The 21913-nt window shown below is 41.3% G+C and overlaps 1 protein-coding gene across 5 annotated transcripts in view; it reads left to right on the top strand.

Moving 5' to 3' along the window:
• TBL1X (transducin beta like 1 X-linked) overlaps positions 1 to 21913 on the top strand; it is a 143816-nt gene that overhangs the window by 97131 nt on the left and 24772 nt on the right. For 3 of the 5 annotated variants that reach the window (XM_086619066.1, XM_086619074.1, XM_086619058.1), the window contains 3 exons: positions 7645 to 7790; positions 10534 to 10783; positions 19027 to 19159. In XM_086619066.1, the coding sequence (XP_086475192.1) occupies positions 7645 to 7790; positions 10534 to 10783; positions 19027 to 19159 (529 nt within the window). Of the gene's footprint in view, positions 1 to 2607; positions 2631 to 7644; positions 7791 to 10533; positions 10784 to 12057; positions 12079 to 19026; positions 19160 to 21913 lie in introns of those variants that run through there. The other 2 variants (XM_086619069.1, XM_086619079.1) reach the window with 2 other exon arrangements.

The following is a 21913-nucleotide window of genomic DNA, read 5'->3' as shown; positions in this document are numbered from 1 at the left end:
ATCCCATTAATTTAGAAGGAAAAGTGTTGGGTCTTTTTCTTGTCGTAGCCTTTGTATGTTATTTCAAACCTTGCCCCTAGTCCCATTAAATTGCTAGATCTGTGTTGACGTTTATTCGCAATTGTCAGTCTAATTTACACAGAGTGAAAAAGGGGGTTATTTCAGACTTTGTCTTCAAAAGATTTTTTTTTAAGTTCCTCTTTCCATTGCTCGTGTTCTGTTTTCTGTCTGTATCGTATTTCTCTTTTTGTTAATTTGCAGCCCTCAGAAAGGCTTATACAGTGAGTGCCAAGTATTGCTCATCAAAAGATCATTTCCAAGTTGTATTAATCTTTCCCAACATATTTTCCTGCATGAAAAAGAAAAAAAAATCTGCCAAAAAAATTCTTTGGCACATAATAAAATAATTTTGGGTAGCAGACATTTACTCTGAATTCTTGGCAGAAGGTGAACAGGTCAGATATCCAAGAAAAAAGAGTATAAGATTTAATATTAGTAAATAATCACTTCTACAAAACTTCGGGTAACTAGGCACACTATACTTTTGGCAACTGACACAAGCTACAGCTAGGGATCCTGTCTTTATATTTCCCAGGAACTGTGAAAGAGCTTGTAATACGGGACACATTTCCCAGGGTTCTGGAAATAATTTTAATCGTTCAGCAATCCTAATCTTGAAACAAATGTACAAGCCCTATTGTTCAGCTGATTTTTCTAAAAATATATTTCAACTGCAGTTCTTATTTTAAATTGCTAATGTGTGTCCTTGTTAAGCCCTTTATGTAATTGCGAAGGTAAGTCTTCAAAAATAAGCAGACACTGCCAAAACCAGAGAGGCACTCTAGGATGTATTACCGAGAAAGAAAAATCTCAGCTAGGAGGAGAATCTCAGTCTGCTGTGAATAATAAACAAGATGTGGTGTAGGATTTTTCCCTACCTATTTTTTTAACTGTTTGTGGAATCTTATCGGTGGCTTGAAGCACTAGACTTATTAACTGCAACCGAACGTATTTTGGAGAAACCAATGTCCTTTTTGTGAAACCTCTGCTTGTGTACATTAGGATTTTATGACTGTATTTTTGTGGATATATAATTAGATTTAGAAATTTAGGGAGAAGCAAGGATAGGGATCCGTGTTACATTCTTAATTCTCACTCGATGCATCATATACAAGGGGAAATACTAGACTCTAAAATGGCAGCTGCAGAAAAGTACAGTGAGGAACATCATTGTATTCTCTTGGGCGATGGGTGAGAAATTATATCATTTACCTCAGGAGCTAGATTAGCGTGTGTTAGGCCCAGAATTAGGAAAATATAGTTGCTCCAAGTTAAACGGTTTGCTTCTGGTTTTGCAACCTGAAATTGCATTCAGATATGCCCTTAGTGATACGTGTCCCTTGCTTCTCTACACGGGTAAGTGTAGACCTACAAAAGTATTAATTTAGTGTTAATTGTGCAATTTGTACATCATTAGTAGTTGGAGGAAATTATTTTGTTAATGGTCCTATTTCACTGTTCTTCAGTGGAGCGTCTTTAAACTGCAGCGGTGGGGCTCTGTAATTTATTTCAGATCACCGTATTACATGGCTCTTCCCTTCTTGCCTTCCTGCTTAGGTGGCAGTCCCAAGGCCCAGACATCAAACTTGCGAAGATGTTTTTCCACTGGTTGCATCAGGTTTCTTTGTCAAGCAGCTGTGGGGGCAGCTTTGGAGTTACTTGAGTTTGGTAACATGGTAAAACAGCCAGTGGGACCGTGCGGGGACATCTTTTCCTCCTGTGTCTGATTTTCTTTGGACTCATTACACTATGGAGTGTTTCTACTGGATGTGTGTAAATCTCCCAGGATTTTTGTGCATATACCCATTGATGGTCATAAAGATGACTTTACCCTCTGACATCCATCTTTTTTTCCCTGCGACCAGTACAGCTGTAGTCAGCTCTTAGGAGCCTTCTGTTCTTGCATGAATTTTACATCAGTCAGAGTCTCAGCAGTGGTGCCAGGTACGATACTACCTTAAGAAAACAGGTGCTCACGCAGCTAGAAAACCTGAGATTGCCAGTAGATCCCATTATAGCAGTTGCGGGTTGGTTCTACTGAGCCAGAAGTTTTAATAATTTCTAAAACCTTGCTCATTTTTGTATCCTGTACCTGCCAAATACTTTTGAAGGGAACAGCGTGTTACTTCAGAAATGAGGATCAGAAGAGCTAGTATTGGGAATTTCCCAAAAGACAGACAACACGATGTCAGAGAAATCAATGAAATAAGTGTTGATTATTTCCACCTGGTGATGGTTAAATCGTTACAGAAAAAAAAAGTGGTCGTCAGCTAGTTTATTCTCTCTCATTTATTTTTTTCTCTTTCTATTGAGGTAATAGCATCACTAATTTAGTGATTTCCAGAAATCAAACCTAAGATCCTTGGATTTGAAAACCTCTATCTGGACTGCTTGAGTTAAAGGAATAGGAAAATTTATTAAAGCAAATGACACAGACTTTTATATGAAACCTCACTGTTTTCCAGGACAGAGGACCACACAGGGCATGAGTTCTACAAATATTTGTAGGAATGAGTCGTTACTTGTACTCAGTGTTGAGACAGAGGCTGTTCATCACACAGATGCCCGAGGTGTGTGTGAAAGGCAATTTGATGTTCGTAATTCTCTGTTTCGTTCTACAGTAACAAACGTTTCAGTGAAGAATCTTATAGTATGAATAATTGAAACTGAGTAATTTGCAAATAACTTAGACATATCTGGTTTGTTTGTTTTTTTTTAAATTATCTGAACAGTATACTAGTTAGATTTACCAGGGAAAGCTAAATCCAGTTAGTTCACAAATGGAAAACCTGTGCAGTATTTAATAGATCGCTTAAATATTTCTGATCAGGGCATCCCCGAGGTACCTACTGCATAACCAGCAAAGACTTCAGAAGTCATTGCTTCCACAGACCCCTCTTTGTCATTGCCTTCACCTGTACAAACGCAGCAGTAGGTGCTATAGCTGTTACATTTTAAGATTGCAGTTTAACCAAGATTGCTTTTTACGGTGCTAAAGGGATCAGAAAATGAAAGGAGCACTTAGTGAATGTCAGTTAGCTGGATCTGTGATTGCTAGATGAGCTAGCACAGGGAATACTCGGCAGCACCCCAGTTGTGTGCCTAAAAGGAAGAATCCTTCAGGCCCAGATGAGGTGAGAGACATCTCTGGAGAAGACAAGGCATTCCCCAGGCTGCATGGCTGCCCAGTGCCCTTTCCTGCACCTACATTTCACAGGCATTTCTGCTGTGAGCCAGGCGTATTACAAACAATTAGTATAACATAGCTTGCAGATCAAACGAGCGCACAAAGAGCAGCATTTATGTTCATTAAATTAATCCTAGTCTTTTATGATCGATGACGACTCTTGTTTTAAGGGGAGGCTATTTTTAACTGAAAAAGGAGCAGTCGGGAAAAAAATCTCGATCATCTGCATTTTTACAGTTACAGCAAAATCTATCAGTGAAATTTTGCAAAACACAGCCCTACATATGCATTTTTTGGCACTGCCTGGGGCAAGAATTCCCAAATGGCTGTGTATGTACCACTGAGAATATATACAGACACCTCGGTGTGGGAAAAGATACAGCACAGAACCAGGACCTGTTACCACTGTCAGTACAAAAAAGTGCAGGAATCTCTCAATGAGGAATTTCACTTGGTTTTCAAGTCAAAAACACTTGCATTACAATTTTCAGGTTGGCATAGGGTATTGTTTAAGTTATTTTTCTGCATTCGTTATTTCCTCTGTGCTTTTATGCTCTGTAAAAGCTTTCAGGACCAACTATTCCACTGTTGATAGGTCACCTCCCTTTAAGGTGATCATATCAAGTTCTGGACTGTTCATTTCCTTTTTTTTTTTCCGTGTATGATAATGTATTTACAGATTATACATAGTTTGATGGTTTATGTTTTCCCATCTTTTCTGAGGCAGAAAAAACCTGGACTTCGTTCTCTCCAGTCTGCTGAAAGATGCCATTTAGGGCACTGGTCAAGTCACGGCCCAAGTGGCTGGCTGGTTAATGGCTACAAAACCAGTTCAGCATGTGGCCATGCTCTCTCCCCTTCAACTATTTGTGTTCACATCTTTAACCTTAAAAGCTCACAGTCTCATTGCATGTGTCCTCAAAGGGTTTACTATGTTAGGATTTCATTTATTGGTGCTGTTTGAATAGAAGTTATTGTTTTTATCGAGTCACTGAAATGACAGAATTTATGAGAAATAGTGCATATGGACACAGATTTTCAACTTTCTTTCATTTCACTGTTACTACAGCATTTTGAGTTTGGGTCTGTTGTAATTTCATGTCATCCCTACCACATCCTTTCTTCACACCCCCACTTGCAGAGCACCTTCTGTCTCTGCTCTTGCTCCCCAACTGCCTTGACAGCCTGCACAGAGTCGCTGGAGGCGGGGATGTTGCTGGTGTCTTGGCTTTGCATTCCTCAGTGTGGTTTCGTGAACTTAGATGGAGGGCTAAATTAGCGTTTGTAACACAAGCTGGCATTTAAAAAAACTTGCTTTTGTTTAATAGAAGTCACTTTTTTATAAGACTGAACTATAGAGCTGCAACATTGCTATATAATTCTGTGTAATCACACGTAGAGCCTCAAAGAGAACTGGTGACATCTGGTAACTATAAAAGCAAAGCTCAGGTGATTTTTCAGCGTTGTCAGAAACCTGACATGGGTACAGCTTCATTCAGGATTTTGTTGAGTGTGTGTGTTACTTTTAAAAGCAGTCTGCTTTCATACGAGCCTTATATAAATGCTATGGTAGTACAAGAAATGAGGAGGTAATTAGCTATCGGTCGGTGGGCTGGTTGAGCTGTTTCTGTTGTGTTTGTTTTTCTTTTAATTACAATTGTATGGGAGGATTTTTCCAAGAGGAGTGAGGAACACAGTGTCGAAGAGCACCCACTTAGGCAGTTTAACTCTGTTGATTTTCAGTATTTGGATCTTACCTGATAAGATTATAGGAAAGTTTGCCTCAACTGCTGGAGACGCATGAGTGAGATTGCTCTTCAGAGGCAAAGTAGCCAGGAGTTTTGTTGTTTGTCACCTAATAGGTGCTTTGGTAATAGTTTCTTAGCATTGAGAGAAACAGTAAAACAAGATTCATTGCAATAACATAACTGGGTTTTGTGCTGAGAGGTCCTTCTCTCACGTGCAGCCAGGTGAGATCTGCTGCTCTTTGGGTATGTGGCAGCTCAGTACTGGACAAAGAGGTTAGCTGTGTGCCACAGTCCAGACATCTGCTGGCAAAGGTGGGCCTTGAAATACTACGGCAGCAAACTGAAAAGCCCACAAGATACCAAATGCAATAATGAGAGGTTAAAAGTCATAGTCAAAATTAAGCCTACAGTAGATCCACAGTAACCATTTTCTGCTTTTTTACATTTTCTGTCGATGTTTGTTGTTTGCCATTTTTGTGCCATCCACCTTCCGATTGAATTAGAAACCATGTTCCAATTTTCTGAGCTGCCAACTCACAAACCAGCTGCTGGCTTTTTTAGCAGTCAACTGCTAAAAAAGTCAAGTGCTTCTGGACAACAGCTAAGTTTTCCCGTTCTTCTCCAGTCTTAAGTAGATTTGCCGATTTATCTATCAGGCGTTTTGAAGTCCATTCCTTTTCAAGAAGGTATTGTTACTTTTGTTGTTGAATAGTTTAAATACATATAACTATAAATGAAGTGAGATCTAATTCTCTAGTTCTGGTTAGTTGCATGACATGTATTTTTATGTACATAGAGATTTCAGTGTTCAGTGATCAAGCCCTAGATCTTCCAGATGCAGACTGTGTAGGCTCAGTGCTTGATTTCTTCTTCATGGTGCCCAGTAATGTGCTTAGGTGTCCTACAAAACTGGTAACGACGGAAAAACACTGCCCTGCAGATCTTACAGTCTATTTTGGATGCAGCAGGAGGTCCAGCAGCTCATAAACTAGACCAGGACATAAAGGGCAATACAGGGTAAGAATTGGACCAGGGATTAGGTAAATGATACTGCAGTTTTTCAGGTGTTTTTTGCTGTGCTTTATTTTTGTGCTTTGTAATAATCCTACGTAATTCTGCTTGTAGGTGGACCTGCCACTTCCTAAAAAGTATCCAAAGCATCTCAAGTTCCCCCAAAACCGGGGGAGTGCCATGAAGGGAAGATAGGGTCCAGAAAAGAGAGGACAGAGGCTGTTATCAGGCAGAGGAGAAAAACAGTGGCAAAATAAAACGTGTAGGGGTAGATTATCACAGAGGAATACATACCTCGGTTTCAAATGTGGGAGGCATTCTGTTTCTCAGCTTGTTTTTGCTATCTATCTACAATCATAATTGAGCTAGCTGCAAAAAGGATCTTGTAAACAATTTGAGTGAGAGAGAGAAAGCATTAGTGTGGAGCGAGCCCAAATCCCATCCTCCAGCCCACACACAATTGGACATTGCAGTGATATGGGGGAAATCCCTTAACGGACAAAACTATAAATGAAACTACTGTTGACAAGGGGAAGAGGCACAGCTATATTTAACGGAAGTATTTTCATTTGAGAGCTGCTTTCTTTTTCTTCTTTTTTTTTTTTTTTTTTTCTTGTCTAGTCGGTGGAGACTGCGAGGGCTCTTCCTGTTTGAGACAGTGCATGGGGTGGTTTCCCCAAGGCTTTTAATGTTAGATTAATGCTCTGGAGACAGTGTGGTGATAAATGGGTTCCTACAGTTACATCTACATCCTGTTCCCCCTTCCCCCTCCCGCATCTGCCCCACGTACAGTCGCTCTGCAGCTCTTGCCTTTGTACCCAGCAACAGTTTTGAGCGGCTTCAGCCAGTGTTTGAGGCACCACTCTTTAATCTGTCCACCAAAACTCTTAAATTTTCAGTGCCGTCACCTTCATTACCCCTTATTTCTAGGACAGTGACAAAAGCGAAATGGGGAAGAGAAAGACTCCTGGTTAAAGGAGGGGCCCCCGCACTGGCCTGGCATCTGCTGTTTGGCAGATCCCAGTTAATGACTTTTGCTCTTACTGTTCACTTTCAGAAAACAGGGTTTACAGGAGTAGCCCTTCTGTTGTTTCACGTTTTAATGGCAATGCTCTGCACGTCACATTGTACTCAGCAATAAACGAGCAAAGGATTCGAAATCTCCTCCCTGGTATAAGGGAATGGCTCCCCTGTGTCAGCTGCGTCTATGGCTTGATTTTATACAACTCACGCACCGATAGGGATTTAAGTATTTATCTTTAGAAAACACCCACACTAAAACGTAGCAAGGGAAGTGAAAATTTGAGGCACTGTTTTTAGCTGGACTTGCCCTTGTGGCGATTCCTGGGTTTTTATGTATTTGGGTTTGTTTTCATTTAGTACAGTTTGCTGGTTATTTTTCTCTGCGTGCATTTCCATGTCTATACGGCTTCCCCTATATGTGCAGGGGAGGGGGATGGGCGGTGGCAGTAGGGGGTGGTCAGGATGGCTCTGGTTAACCTCCCTGGCTCCACGCAACCAGCCCGCGTCCTGCTTACGCGGCAGCGTCTCTCGGATCGGAATTATTTTTAGACCGTGAAGGTGTATCTGGCTGGTGCATTTAGATTTCATGTCATGGCTTCCTTTTCCTGCTCTCAGGTTTCTCCCACTCGGCCTTCACCTTCGGTATCGAGAGCCACATCAGCCAGTCCAACATCAACGGAACACTAGTGCCACCTGCCGCACTCATCTCCATCCTCCAGAAGGGGCTACAGTATGTGGAGGCCGAGATCAGCATCAACGAAGTAAGTACTTACCCCAGCTGCTGCCGCTGCCGCCGTTGACCGACACACCGCACCAGGGCTGGCGAAGCCACGCGTCCAGAGACGCCGCCACCCATCGAGTTTCACTTGATCTGGTTGCGTTTTGTTCCTCATGCTTTGCCCCACCCCCAGCAGAGAGCTGAAGAGCTCTGATGTAGAAACGTATTTCAGTTTTTAGCTGTGGCATTGAGGCCTTCTTTGCACTGCTTTAAATGGCTTTTATGGTGTTTCCGCAACCCCAGTCAGCAAACCCGGGGTGTGTAGATGCTTGCAGCAGACGAGAAAACGTGTCTGGTGTTTACAGTCTTGCATTTTCAAGGTCGCAGCAGAATGTGGCAGGAAAAGCCTGCAGGGTAGGTTAAAACTTCACTCCCTGACACCTGCTAGCAGGCAGCACTGCTTGCAAACCATGGGAAGCCCGATCAAAAATCCACAGAGTTCACTGGAGAGATTCTCTCTGATTTCAGTGACTTTGGCTCAGATCGTCTAAGACCAGGCATCGTCCCCTCATGTACGTGGTGAAGCGGTTGTGTGTAAATTCTGACCCTGGCTGGGGCACTGGTTGTCTATGGGGATTGTATGAGCAGCCACAAAAGTGTCTCTGTTCTCCCTGAACTGCCAGAGGAAACAAAGAGGGGATGTGGGAAAAGCCAGCATTTTTGCCCTGCCAACCTTAAAGGCGTGATGCTTCGAGAGGGGGTGAAGCATGACAGATAAACAAGTACTGCATTACAAAATATTTACCGTAGATACTCATAATTGACAGAGATCTGTAATAAATATTAATGCATTAAAAGCTATTGCTTTTTCCTCTATAGCTGAATGTAGAATGTGAATAGCATGGGTGAGAACAAAGGAATATGAAATAGAGAAAATGTTGTGTTGTTTGCAATGTGTAGTTTGGAAACTCATTTGTTTAATCACTAACGTTCTGTGTGGGTTTCTTTTTATGCTCGATACCGTGTTTAAGAGTTGTATATGTGTTATTTTTCAATTGGGGCAATGACATTTGACATTCATGCCAAGCTGCACTTTGATGCAGTTGTAATAACAAACCAGTGTTAGGAATCTGTCCCAATTTGCTGCTACTTAACTTTTTGCCCTGTGTCTGAAATTGGATCTACACAGTTAGAAACTTTCAGCCATGAACAACACCTATCGGCTCAGGTCGTATGACAGCTGTAGGGGGTCTGCTCCTGTGCACCCGGCTTCAGAATTGGCAGAATAACCAAAAAAATACGCATGTTGTCACCATTATGGTTTGTGCTGCTCTCGTCGTGGTTTGATTCTGTTCAAACAGATACTTGTAAGTACATTACAGCAAAGCAAAGGGCATTCTTTCTGACATCTGAATGCCAGTAGTGTCTATGTATATGTTTCTCTGTGTGTATTAAAAAGTGGTGAGTAATCAGTAAGTCTATAACTGTATAAAATTAAAGTATTGTTTGTGATCTGTGAAAAGGCAGTCATGGAAATAGTCCAGTGAGCAGTTTTAAAGTAAAAAATGTAAGATGCCAAAATCCATTGGCAAACATTTTTTTTGTTGTGTAACATGGACTTGAGCCAGGATTCAAATAAATGTCGTAGAGACATTTACATTAAAAATGCTGAGGAGAAAGACGGCTTATATTTCCCTTCTCTAGTGACTCTTTCCTCCTTTTTCTTCCCCATGAGGTAACAAATATGTATCATCTTAATATTGTAATTGTAAGGGGTAATTCAGTGAATAGTCCAACAGAATCATACTAGTCAGCCAAACGGCTATTTTTTTTTATTAGTAATTGTTATCCATTGGATATTATATTGTTTCCCAGCTACTTCATCTATCCATATTCCAATCTTATCTGCTATTCCTCAAACACAAGTCTTTCACTGCTGAGTCTTCATTATTTCAAAGAATTAAAGGGAGTTTGCAGAAGATCAGTAAAGTGACACTTTACGGAGGCTACTAAAACTTTTTTCCTATATTTAACATAACAGGAAAGTGGAAGTGAAGGAAAGCTAATTAGATATAGCAGTTCTTGACCTGAGTCTGTATTAAGTCTTAAAAAAACAGCCCTTAAAGGTTAACTCAATTGATTGTTAAACCTGAAGCCTAATTTACAGAAATCAAAATGAAAGCCACAACTATTATGAATAAAACTAGCAGAATAAAGGAAAAAGAATGGTAAAGCAGTCCTGTACAATCAGCTACAGCTGGTGGTGCTGAGCTGATGAAAGCTATGTAAGAAACCACTGAATTTGTGCGTACATCTTGTTTTGACTGAGGTTCATTATTCATCAGCTGCTTCCATTCCTGTGCCCCTGCAAGTGCAGGAAGACAAAACAATTCAACCAAAGTCTATTTGCCTTTGTCATGGTTTTAGCCATGACTCCTTTTTTCCAAATACAAAACAAAAAGAAACTTTCTGTCATCAGTCAGACATAGTTTTTTCCACAGCATTTTTTTTTTTTTTTTGCATCTGTGAAGAGTTTATATGCCTGAATTTTCTATAAAATTCCAATAAATGACTTTTTCACTGAACAGATTTCTAAGTGGAACATGAGTACCACCATCATGGGTCTGAGAGAGAGACAGTCCGTAGTAATGTGACACTGTTGGTTAAGTCAAAGTGCAGTGTCTTCACAGAACCTAGTTTTGTTTCTTCATATCATTACCTCTTCGCCGACCTCAATGGTGAAGATCCTGAACTTGCAGTTTCACTTCTGCTCATTTTCCCTGCAGGATGGTACAGTATTTGACGGCAGGCCAATAGAATCACTGTCTCTGATAGACGCGGTGATGCCTGATGTTGTACAGACCCGGCAGCAAGCATTCAGAGAGAAACTAGCTCAGCAACAAGCCAGCGCAGCGGCGGCAGCGGCAGCGACGGCAGCAACAGCGGGAGCAACGACGACTGCTGTTTCCCAGCAGAACACACCAAAGAACGGAGAAGCCACTGTGAACGGAGAGGAGAATGGGGCACATGCAATAAGTAAGCCAACCCTTGCAGCTGCTTGCCATTACTGGGCAATTTTAGTTTCCATAATATTCTTGTACTTAGTTGATGTCTGCAAGGCGGTAGAACTCTGGGGAATCATTTCAGGAGGGCAAGGTATTTCTAGAACAGCTACTGGGTAAAAATCATGGTTTCACATCACAGTGCTGTATTTTACTGGTGGCCTCTCAGAATCCAAAAACTTCAGATATCTTCAGAATTGCAAGTTGAAGACAGTATCAAGAAGTGGAGCTGTATGCTCTCTCCTTGGAGCAGGCTACCCAGACTTCATGAATATTATCAGGTTTCTAAATGCTTTTATATATTTGATAAAAGTTGGGACAAGCTGTAGCCACAGTTGATAATTTTGGCCAGGCTAGGAGATGGCTTGAGAGGCTGGGACCTACAAGGCATGTCTGTGTAAATGAAGCATGGCCAGAGCATAACCTTCAGTATTGTCTTGTGATTATCCATAGCTTTGGCATGGTCCTCCACACAGTTTGGCCTATACCAGCTATCCATTCTCCTATGGCATGGCCAAGCACAGAATCATCCATAGCCTTATTGGCATGGTCCTTGGCCCCGTTTGGCCTACATCAGCTATCCGTTCTTGAACAGCATTGCCAAGCACAGGATAGAAGGTCGCATGTGCCAAGGACCATTCCCAGCAGACAGCTTGGATGTAGCCAGCCTGTCTTGAAGGCACAGAGGAAAGAGTTCCTCACCTTTTTATTTAATAGCACATGCTTATCATACAGTCCATTGCAGATATCTAAGCAAAGATCCTACCTTCCTGAGATTTCCTTAGTCTCTGGGAACCATCGGTTCTCAAGAGCTATGAATTCACCTTTGTTTATTGGTGACGGCAGGAGACGGCGCTCATCTCTTAGACATCTAAAGTCAGACACACAAAACAAGGAGCGGACATACCTGCTTGTGTAACTACATCTTGATGCCTGTGCTAACATTGTGAGGCTGATAGGATTAATGGTTCTAGTTTCTGCGTGCAAGCCGTATTAGGGCACTGACTAACTTCTGAAATGAGACCTTAATGCCCCATTGCCTTCCGAGGAAATTCTAGAGGAACGTGCATGGCAGGTTTTGTAGGAAGCCCCATCAGCTCATTGGCTTAGACAAGTAACGGGTCAGGACTGTAGTCATGTAACAGACTTTATTTGTTTTGCACTGTAGATACCTTTATCAGTCTACATCTTCTCTTTGATCTGAATAGATTCTTCTATAGGTCAGTGAGAAAAATGCTTTCAAATCAGGTTTTTCTTCAGAGAATTCTGGTTAGACAGGATAGTTTACCCCAATAAAACTGCAGTGATGTAAATTCCATTTGAGAAAGCAATTGTTAGAAAGTTCTGAAAAAATTGAAAATATTAATCTGTGTTTTTTTGGATTGCTTATGTTTTTTACTTTCAACTGACTCTTTATTTTGAAATTAAATTTATTTCATATCTGAAGAGGTGCAAACAGAAATGAAAGCACTTTTAAATGTATCTAACACTGACATTTTGTCTGTTGACACTTTCCTTCAGCTGATTTGTGAAAATTTTGGGAGAATGTCATCCTGTCTCAGGACCAAAGAAACCAAATTCTTAAGGTAGAAGACTGATTATTGGTTCGTCATTAATACAGAACTGCTCAGACTTCCTTCCTTCTGATCTGAAGAAACACACATGCTATTGTATTAATAAAAGTAAAGCCTTTCAGATCAGTTCAGGTGTATGACCACACTCTATGTCAGATTTCTCAGATCTGCCATGTTATTATTAAAAAATAATAATTTTCACAGCAATTTTTAATAGAAGGATTTTCACAAACAGTTGCAGACCTTTCTTGGAGTGCTGAGGAGAAGTCCTGTATGACTTAATACCATCCAATAGCTCTGTCTGGAGCAGGATGCAAGAACATGGCACTGTGTTGTCCAGTAAAATTTCACGGAGGTAGGATATGTGTCAACCAATGAGATACTCTACCAGACAGCAAACTTCAAAGCATTACTGTGGCTAAGCAGCCTACCAGCAGATGAGTTTACGGAGCAGTGGCAATGGGAAGACACAAAGTCCTCACGGAGTAGCTGGCCAGCTGGCGTGCGTTGTTAACAGCTGCTGTTGTGCCAGTTGGTCATCCTGGGTGAACAGGTGAGGTCTGCAATTTAAGGAGAAAGAGGCTTTGGAGAGAAGCTGCTGGGAAATCCAGGGAAAGCCAGCTCTGGTCTATGTGACTCTCTTGCCTTGGGAGGACTATAACCTTTCTGTCTGAAGCATTCGGAGGATATCAGCAAGGTGGTGTAGCACAACTGCAGATGAGGATTATTCATGGGAGATGCACAGAGGACTGCAGAACTGGCTTTCTCACCCCTGAACAGATCTGCTTAAATAAACTCCAAGAGATCTGCCTCAGTAATTATCAGAAACCACTAGAAATAAAGACTAACAGATCTAGCTGCCAGTTTGCTGCATGAGTCTGATTAACACTCTTAGAATTGTATTTCACTCTCTTGCGGTAAAGTTAGAAAAATATAGTTATGTTAAAAAAATAACAAAAGAGTCATACCCTTTCCTTTCATTACTTATGCAGGGCAAACTGTATATCCAGCCTTACCTTTTCCCTTACCACTGTGTTCAGAGAGTCTGTTTAGTCTAAGATAGACTAAGATGAAAGATCCAGCAAGGGCTTAGATTAGGACAAAAGCTTTAGGGTAGACATTGGACAAAAGTTTAGGTTAGGACATAAAATGGCTCAGATAAGGACAGAAGTTTAGAATAAGATGTATGATAGGGGTAAGGTGAAAACTGGGAGACCGTCTGGGTAGAAAAGGCTGCTGATATGAAAGGTGTGAGAAACTTCCTGAACCTTTATTTTCACTGTTGTGGGATTCCACAGAACTGGCGTATATAGGGATGGTTTTGACTGGTGTGCTAGTCTGTAGTCACAACCCAAATGTCACCCATATATCAGCCTGTCACAAAAAGGCAGGCTGGGGGAATGGGTAAAAGAGATATATTTGGGAAATTACCTAGGTTCCATTTATTCTGACATGGAGTTCTTCATGACACTGTAAGTCTTCCGAAAAAGTGTTTATATATTTTATATAATATGATATGATATATTTTTGTATATGTTATAATAAATATAATATGGTTGGATGATTTGATTTAAGAAAGGGAGAGGCAGAAAAACAATCTAACAGTAACAACAGCTTGAGGGCAGATTCAAATACTAAATAAATAAAATTCCTGCCTTACATTGCTGCTTTCTGAGTAATGTTTTCAGCTTTGAGTCACTTTAAAAATCAGTAAAAAATAATAAAGATCGGGATGTCAAAATGGGGCCAAATTTGGATTGTTTTCCAACTCAAATATTTTTAGTGTCATTTGTTTCCTTACATTTGCAAGGATTGGCTTGGGCTTCAGAAAAATAAAGCTCAGGAAAAAAGCCGAGCCCAGTTCCTTTATTCTAACTACATCTGTAAAGAACAACTTCAGTGAAAGGCCTGTCAAAGATTTAAGTGAAAAAACACATTTCCTGAGCAAGACAGTGTTAGCACTGGTAAGATCTTAAAAATAAATCTTTTTGAATTTGGAGGAAATAGTTAATATTACTCACTGGGATGTTAGAATTATATGTTTTAAAAAAACTTAATCATAATAGTTTGGGGGAATATGGCTTTTAATTTCCAGCTATTTTTGGTTTTTAATACATTTGAGGAAAACTAAATTAGAAGAATATAGCGTAGACTTAACCAAAGTTAAGCCTTTAGCAAATGGTTTGTGTTAACATTTGAGCAGAGTCCTCCAGTATGTGACCTGCAGATTTAAGTTTTTCGCCTGTGAGGGTCTGTTGCGCATGGTAGAACTATTGAACTATCCTCTCTTGCAGAGACCCCCTCAGAGGCGTTCTTTGTGCAGATGAGGTCTTAACTGAGAGCTTTCTGCTCTGAAGATACTTCTTAAAAGAAGCAGCCTATTCTGGGTGGTTACTGCGTCTTATCTACCTGTCCTCGCTCCCTATGCGCGCATTGTAGCTGCATCCATAGGAAGGGCAAATTTCCAAATGAGTCCCGGGCTCACAAGAGCTCGTGCTCCGTAAGGAACTCCGCGCTCTTACGAGGGTGCCATCTTGTGTGCAGGGGTTTCTGCAGTTTGTTGTTATCGTAACCGTAACCGGTTTATATTGCTAGTGTCCGTCTGAATCGAGAAGGGCCCAAAGCAGTATCACAGAAGCATGAACTGTCCTGTTTGTTCCGTGAGGCATTTTGTTTTGTGCTTAACAGTAATACTCTAAATACGAATGTTCCTGACTACTGACGAAAACAGGAAGAAAACAGATAGAATATGAACATTTGTGAACAATTTCTGAAAGGCTCCTTATCTTTCTCTCCCTTTTCTCCTGAAGCATCGAAGCAGTAGTGTCAAAATCATTACTGGAAGACAATAGAAAATAATCCTGCAGGCATTTCATTGCTCCCACAGCCAGTCAGTCTTGCGTGTACTAATGCGGGTATCAGCTAATCAAGGTTTCGTTTTCACAGCATGACTATTTGTGTTTTTTTCCACAGCAGTTAATAACATTCAAAATGTGTATCTAGATTCCTCTATCATGTACAAATGAAAAAGATTTCTAAGTATCAGATGGCCTTGCTCTGATGGCACCTCATGGCTCTGGGACCTCAGAGTAATGCTGCTTCCAAGCTGTCATTTGGTTTTATTTGAGAGTGAAAAGCAGCTCTGCCTTCAGAGCCAGGCAGGTAACAGTAGGATCGTATGTGGCAAGAGTAGCATCTCATTTAAATTTTTCAAATTAAAACACTTGAAAGATCTTACTTCTTGATTTACCCCCAAGCTTCCAATTCACACTGTGAACAGGACACGGATGAATGCAGAGCCATTACCGTGCTGCTGTTTTTCTCATGAAAATATGCTTTAAACCTGGTGATTCTGTGCTGTGCTGAGAAATAGATGATTGCGAGTTCTAGACTCATGTCTTCTGGTGGATTTTAATAGTGCTTTGCTGTTCATTACCCTGATTGCTCAGAATATCATATCAAAGTTCCTAGCTGCTAGTGTCAGGCTAAATCTCAGGTACTAATGTATCTTGACAGTATTAATGTTAGTAGTTCTACACATAGGGAATTCTCAAGGACAGTGTTTAACTTAAGGACTCAGCATAGGTGTAGGTTTTACAAATAGGCATTTCTGGTATATTTAGGTTTATGCAACAAGTCTGTAGCTTATCCGTGGGTCCTGAAGGAACTGGCGGATGAAGTTGCCAAGCCACTGGCCATTGTATTTGAGAAGTCGTGGTGGTCTGGCGAGGTCCCCGATGACTGGAAGAGAGGGAACATAACCCCCATTTTTAAAAAGGGGAACAAGGAGGACCCGGGCAACTACAGGCCGGTCAGCCTCACCTCTGTGCCTGGCAAGGTCATGGAGCAGATTCTCCTGGGAACCATGCTAAGGCACATGGAGAGCAAGGAGGTGGTGGGTGACAGCCAACATGGCTTCACCAAAGGCAGATCGTGCCTGACCAACTTGGTGGCCTTTTATGATGGGGTGACAGCATCGGTGGACAAGGGTCGACCAATGGATATCATCTACCTGGACTTGTGCAAAGCTTTTGACACTGTCCCGCACGACATTCTTCTCTCTAAACTAGAGAGGCATGGGTTTGATGGATGGACCACTCGGTGGATAAGGAATTGGCTCAATGGCCGCACTCAGAGAGTAGTGGTCAACAGCTCAATGTCCAAGTGGAGACCGGTTACGAGTGGCGTCCCTCAGGGGTCCGTGTTGGGCCCGGCCCTCTTCAGCATCTTTGTCGGTGACGTGGACAGTGGCATGGAGTGCACCCTCAGCAAGTTCGCCGATGACACCAAGCTGTGTGGTGCTGTGGACATGCTGGAAGGGAGGGATGCCATCCAGAGGGACCTCGACAGGCTGGAGAGGTGGGCCCGTACCAACCTCATGAAGTTCAACCAGGCCAAATGCAAGGTCCTACATCTGGGTCGTGGCAATCCCGGGCACAAATACAGACTGGGTGGAGAATGGATCGAGAGCAGCCCTGAGGAGAAGGACTTGGGAGTACTGGTGGACGAGAAGCTCAATATGAGCCGGCAATGTGCTCTTGTGGCCCAGAAGGCCAACCGTGTCCTGGGCTGCATCAAGAGGAGCGTGGCCAGCAGGTCAAGAGAGGTGATTCTTCCCCTCTACTCTGCCCTCGTGAGACCTCACCTGGAGTACTGCGTCCAGTTCTGGAGCCCCCAACATAAGAAGGACATGGACCAGTTGGAGAGGGTCCAGAGGAGGGCCACGAAGATGATAAGAGGGCTGGAGCACCTTTCCTATGAGGACAGGCTGAAAGAGTTGGGGCTGTTCAGCCTGGAGAAGAGGAGGCTCCGGGGTGACCTTATAGCGGTCTTCCAGTACCTCAAGGGGGCCTACAGGAAAGATGGGGAGAGGCTATTCAGGAGGGCCAGTTGTGATAGGACAAGGGGTAATGGTTTTAAAATAGAGGGAGGTAGATTCAGATTGGATATTAGGAAAAAATTTTTTACCATGAGAGTTGTAGAACACTGGAACAGGTTGCCCAGAGAGGTGGTGGATGCTCCATCCCTGGAGACGTTCAAGGCCAGGTTGGACGAGGCCCTGAGCAACCTGATCTAGTTGGAGATATCCCTGTTTGTTGCAGGGGGGTTGGACTAGATGACCTTTGAAGGTCCCTTCCAGCCCTAACCATTCTATGATTCTATGATTCTATAATACGTGTGGTTAAAAATACAGATATTTTGATTTAGAAATGTGAGCAGTGAAAGTACTGTTAGTTGTTTTCTAATTTTGATACTCAGTGCTATGCAACTCATTGAATTATGTGTGAGTTCCCTTCCATTGCATCTGCAGGATAGATAGGGCACAGACATAGTTAATAGGGTACCTAACCAAATATGCAATGAGAAGTGCTGCTTGTGTGACTCAGCATAAATTAGGCAGAGCAAAACAGGGTATTTGAAAGCCTGGGTAAGGGGAGAAATCTGGAGATCTTCCTTCCAACGGCAGTTGTGCAGCATCGTAGTCTGTCTTGCCAGTCGGTGGGCAATAGCTCAGCAGAGCTTGAGTGTCAGGACAGATGGCTGATTTTAAATGCCATAAACACGTGGCAATAAAGGAGTATAATTATTCCACTTGCGAACCTATGGATCTCCATATGTGATTAAAGAATGACTAACTAAAAGACTTAAGCCAGGATGAGAACTTGCATTTTGATCAGTCAGAGCAGATCAGCTGGCCAAGGCATTGAATAGCTAACACGAGGCTGCCTCTCCCCCTGCCTGCCAGCTATCTGCTCTCGGATGTGCCTTTTGCGAAATGGGCCACACTTCTGTCTGTAACATCTGCTGTCTGCTGTTCCAGTGTGTTACCTGTCCTTGATTGGTGCCTTGTTCGCAGAGGGTAATAATCTTGTGTTGCTGCCAGGAAGTGTAGTTTGAGCTGAATAAGGAAGATTTATACGGAAGCAATGAAAATCTGGAGTGAAAACATTGTTCATGATGCAAATTGGAATGAATTGCTGTCGCTAAGAGAAATTCGTCGTTTTAAATTCACTTTTTTTCCCTTAAGGAAATAAAAGAGCTTTATAAAAACAAAGTTACTTAGACTGCAGTCTGAAGAACCCCAGAATTACAGCGTGCAGGTTAAGTATATCTATGCCTCAGCTGGTACCTTTGCATGTATTTTGATATCCTTGAGAAGGTGATCACTCACCATTTCCCTGCTGTGCTCAGGGAATGAGGCCCTTACGCAGTATATTCTTCACCTATGAGTAGCCCACATACTACTTTACAGGACATTGTCTGAGAAAATGAATGTGCTGTATGTTACTTTTTTAAAAGAACATCGTAGAGCTTTCCTCAAATGTGGCAATCTCCTATTTTAATAGGTCTGTAAGTCATGTTTAATGACGCCGACTTGGAAAAAACCCACTGAAATAAATGCTATTTTTTTGAAGAAAAGCTGCATGCATTTTTACAGAATGTTTTAGAAAGCTCTACATTTTGAGGAAATGTCATAAATTTGAATCATCGTAGGGAAGAAAACAGAGTAATGTGGTCAGTGACACAACACAGAATATTATTTATAGCGTGTATGTTGCTGTAGGCTGTGGGTAGCCAGCTGTTTTTAAAGCAGACCTAAACGCATCTTGCAAACTACTTATTCTGATATATCTCCTTGCAGATAATCATTCAAAGCCAATGGAAATTGACGGGGATGTTGAAATTCCTCCTAACAAAGCAACAGTCCTTCGGGGCCATGAATCAGAAGTGTTCATCTGTGCCTGGAACCCTGTCAGTGACCTGCTAGCATCTGGGTAAGACCATGACTAAAACCAGCTGCTACAATTAGGGTATATTTAGAGATGCAAGAACTTGCGAGTGTATACTAGAGATGAATGAGTATTCACTGTTTTTTCAGCCTGCAACTGTTTTTTTCAGCAGTACTGTACCTATGTAGGAGTTAAGTAATTATAAGGTGATGCAGAATATGAAGCATGTGCACTCTGTGGCCCTGAATACACATACATTTTTTAAAAAGGTTTTTAAAATAACTATGGATAATTCTCAGAGTATTTGAAGTTCATGTAACCTACTCCTACTGTTCTTAGTTAATGATTCATGTTGAGGTCTCAGAAAGTCTGTGGCATCCCAGTTTTGTTTTTGAGTATGGAGACTCTAAAACAGAGCACGTTCTGGCTATGTCTGCCCTGGCATGGTGCAGCACAAACAGGAGTAGATCTGTAAAGCACAGAACTATTGTGTGAGGACTTTGTGTCACCACAGTTTGTATTGGAGGGAGTGCTTCAGACTGGATCTAGCTCTGTTCAATAAGCTGATGATCATTGAGGGCATGTTTTGGTTTATCGTCAATGAGAAGGAATCTGGTTTGTGTTCTCCAGGACTGCTCAGCAATGATAACCAAAGCGTGGTAAGTGGGACAATCACAAGATTGACTTACATAAAAAAAGCACTTTTGATCCAAACAAAAATGCTAACATTAAACATACCCCAAGAACTATATATACAAACATTGTATTCTGTGTTAAAATTTAAATTAAGGCTAAATTTAAGAAGTGTAGCTGGTAATGTGGAGGAGTGCTGATATAAGTTAGAGGAGATAAAAGAGTCGTCATCATTTAAAGTTGCTTAGTAGTATCACAACACATTTTTTACAAGGAAGAGGAGACTCATTTTATTTCCAACTTTTTGCAAGATCATCAGAATAATCTTATCTTGGTTGATAAATTGTAAATTTCATGTTAATACATGAAAACGAGGAATTAGAGTGCAAATGGGAAAGAATACATAAGAAAAACAAATACGAAGTTGTATAGCTCTCTAAGAGAGTAAAGACAAAAGTTTCCCAAGAATAATTTCAGACAATAAACTGGATTTTTAGAAAACAGAATCCTGCTGAATATACTTTGTTTCTGGAATGTCCAGGCCTGATAGTACTTTTAGCATCTGTAGCACTAAGTATCTTCATTTATTAATTTTAAATTGATATAGTGACAGAATTTACAAAAACTATATGTAGGTCTTTTGGATGAAAAACTGGGTTTTCAGCTCTTTTTTTCCGGAGGCTCGGTAGGTCTTCTGGTTTGTGATAGGTTCCCTGGGTGACTCAATGATACAGACAAGAGCAGTAATAGCAGCCACGCTCCTGTGCCATGCATTTGCTGTGTTTTCTGCTAACTGTATTCCTCTACCCACTCAGTTTTCTAGTGTCTCAGGCAATACTGCTTGGCAGTATTACTTATCTCTAGCAAATTGTTATTATTAAGAAGGGAAGTTGTGATCATTAAGGTCAATCTCCAGTAGGCAAGTATAAAACTTCACAGATTGTCCTTTTCCCAGCATACAGTTGAGTGAGCCATAAAAAGAAATTAAAAATTAGGGTTAACAAATGTGGAAGAATCGTAGCATATGATACTCCTTAATCGCCCTGGCCCAAATCTGAAAGGAGATTTTCAAGGAAAAGTAAGTGAATCAAGGGAAGGCAAAGAATCTTTGAAGTACAGGAAATGTTACCGCCTATGAAATGATTTGTAAATCAGCATCAAATGATACTGAACAAATGTGCTCCTGTACTACTCGTCTAACTTTTCAATGTATGCCTAAATGCTTTGACTGCCCATAGATGTTAAATCATGGCCTAATAGTGAAGAAAACCTCAAAAACTAAAAAGTATGTAGTTAACATCACTAAATTGTTTTCATGGTGGTTTCTTATTAAAGATGAAAATCTAGAGAAGGTTTTATAAAATCTGGAACAGATTTCCTGTAGTGAGGACAAACTTAATTAGAGTTTCATGGGCTGTCTTGAGATCAATAGCTCTCATATTTAGGATCACTCAAATGAAGGGACTGTATTTGTTGATACAATAGATCTCCTTTAGCCCTGTCATCCTAAACAATATACTTTTTAACAGTAAACTTACCCATTATGGTATTTATTTGAATTCTATGGAGAACAGTCTGCAGGTGATTAGCACACCCACATTGTTATCTGAAGGAAAATCGGTGGGGAGAAAGGATACCATAGAGAATTATTCTTTAGAGACATCTGGTGGCACCTGAAATGAAGTGAAGAATGCTGCTTTATTCTGGAGAATATCTGCACAGCTGAAATTAGGCATCTACTCAAGTGCTCTGTCCCTCTGCAGGTACCTACATCTCTCATCTCATTACATAGGGAGTTAAGACTCCTAAGTAGAGGTGCTCAGACCTCATCTGTTGGCTTTAGCGTTGGTAACTGCTTCCCAGTATCCAACTCGTCTCTCTGCTGGTGCTTGCCATACTGTACTGCTTCCCTAGCATCTGTAGTTCACAGTCCTGGTGTGCTTAACTTAAACTGTGGACCATTTAATAAACCAGAGTATGTACTGCAGTGACAGAGGAACCACTGGGTGTTTAACTTTGCTGCAGGGTGCTAAGCACTGGTAGATGGATCTCCAGGACAGTGGTGTCTTACACAACTTCCGGTAAACCTGAAGGATGATAATCAGAATCATTGGTCAGCTGTCTGAGATAGAGGAGTACTATCTCACTATCCCTTCATTTGAGCTT

This window comes from Tauraco erythrolophus, chromosome 1 (assembly GCF_009769465.1).
Source record: "Tauraco erythrolophus isolate bTauEry1 chromosome 1, bTauEry1.pri, whole genome shotgun sequence".
NCBI classification, from domain to species: Eukaryota; Metazoa; Chordata; class Aves; order Musophagiformes; family Musophagidae; genus Tauraco; species Tauraco erythrolophus.
The sequence above is the reverse complement of the archived record's forward strand: the minus strand, read 5'-3'. Positions and strand labels throughout refer to the sequence as shown.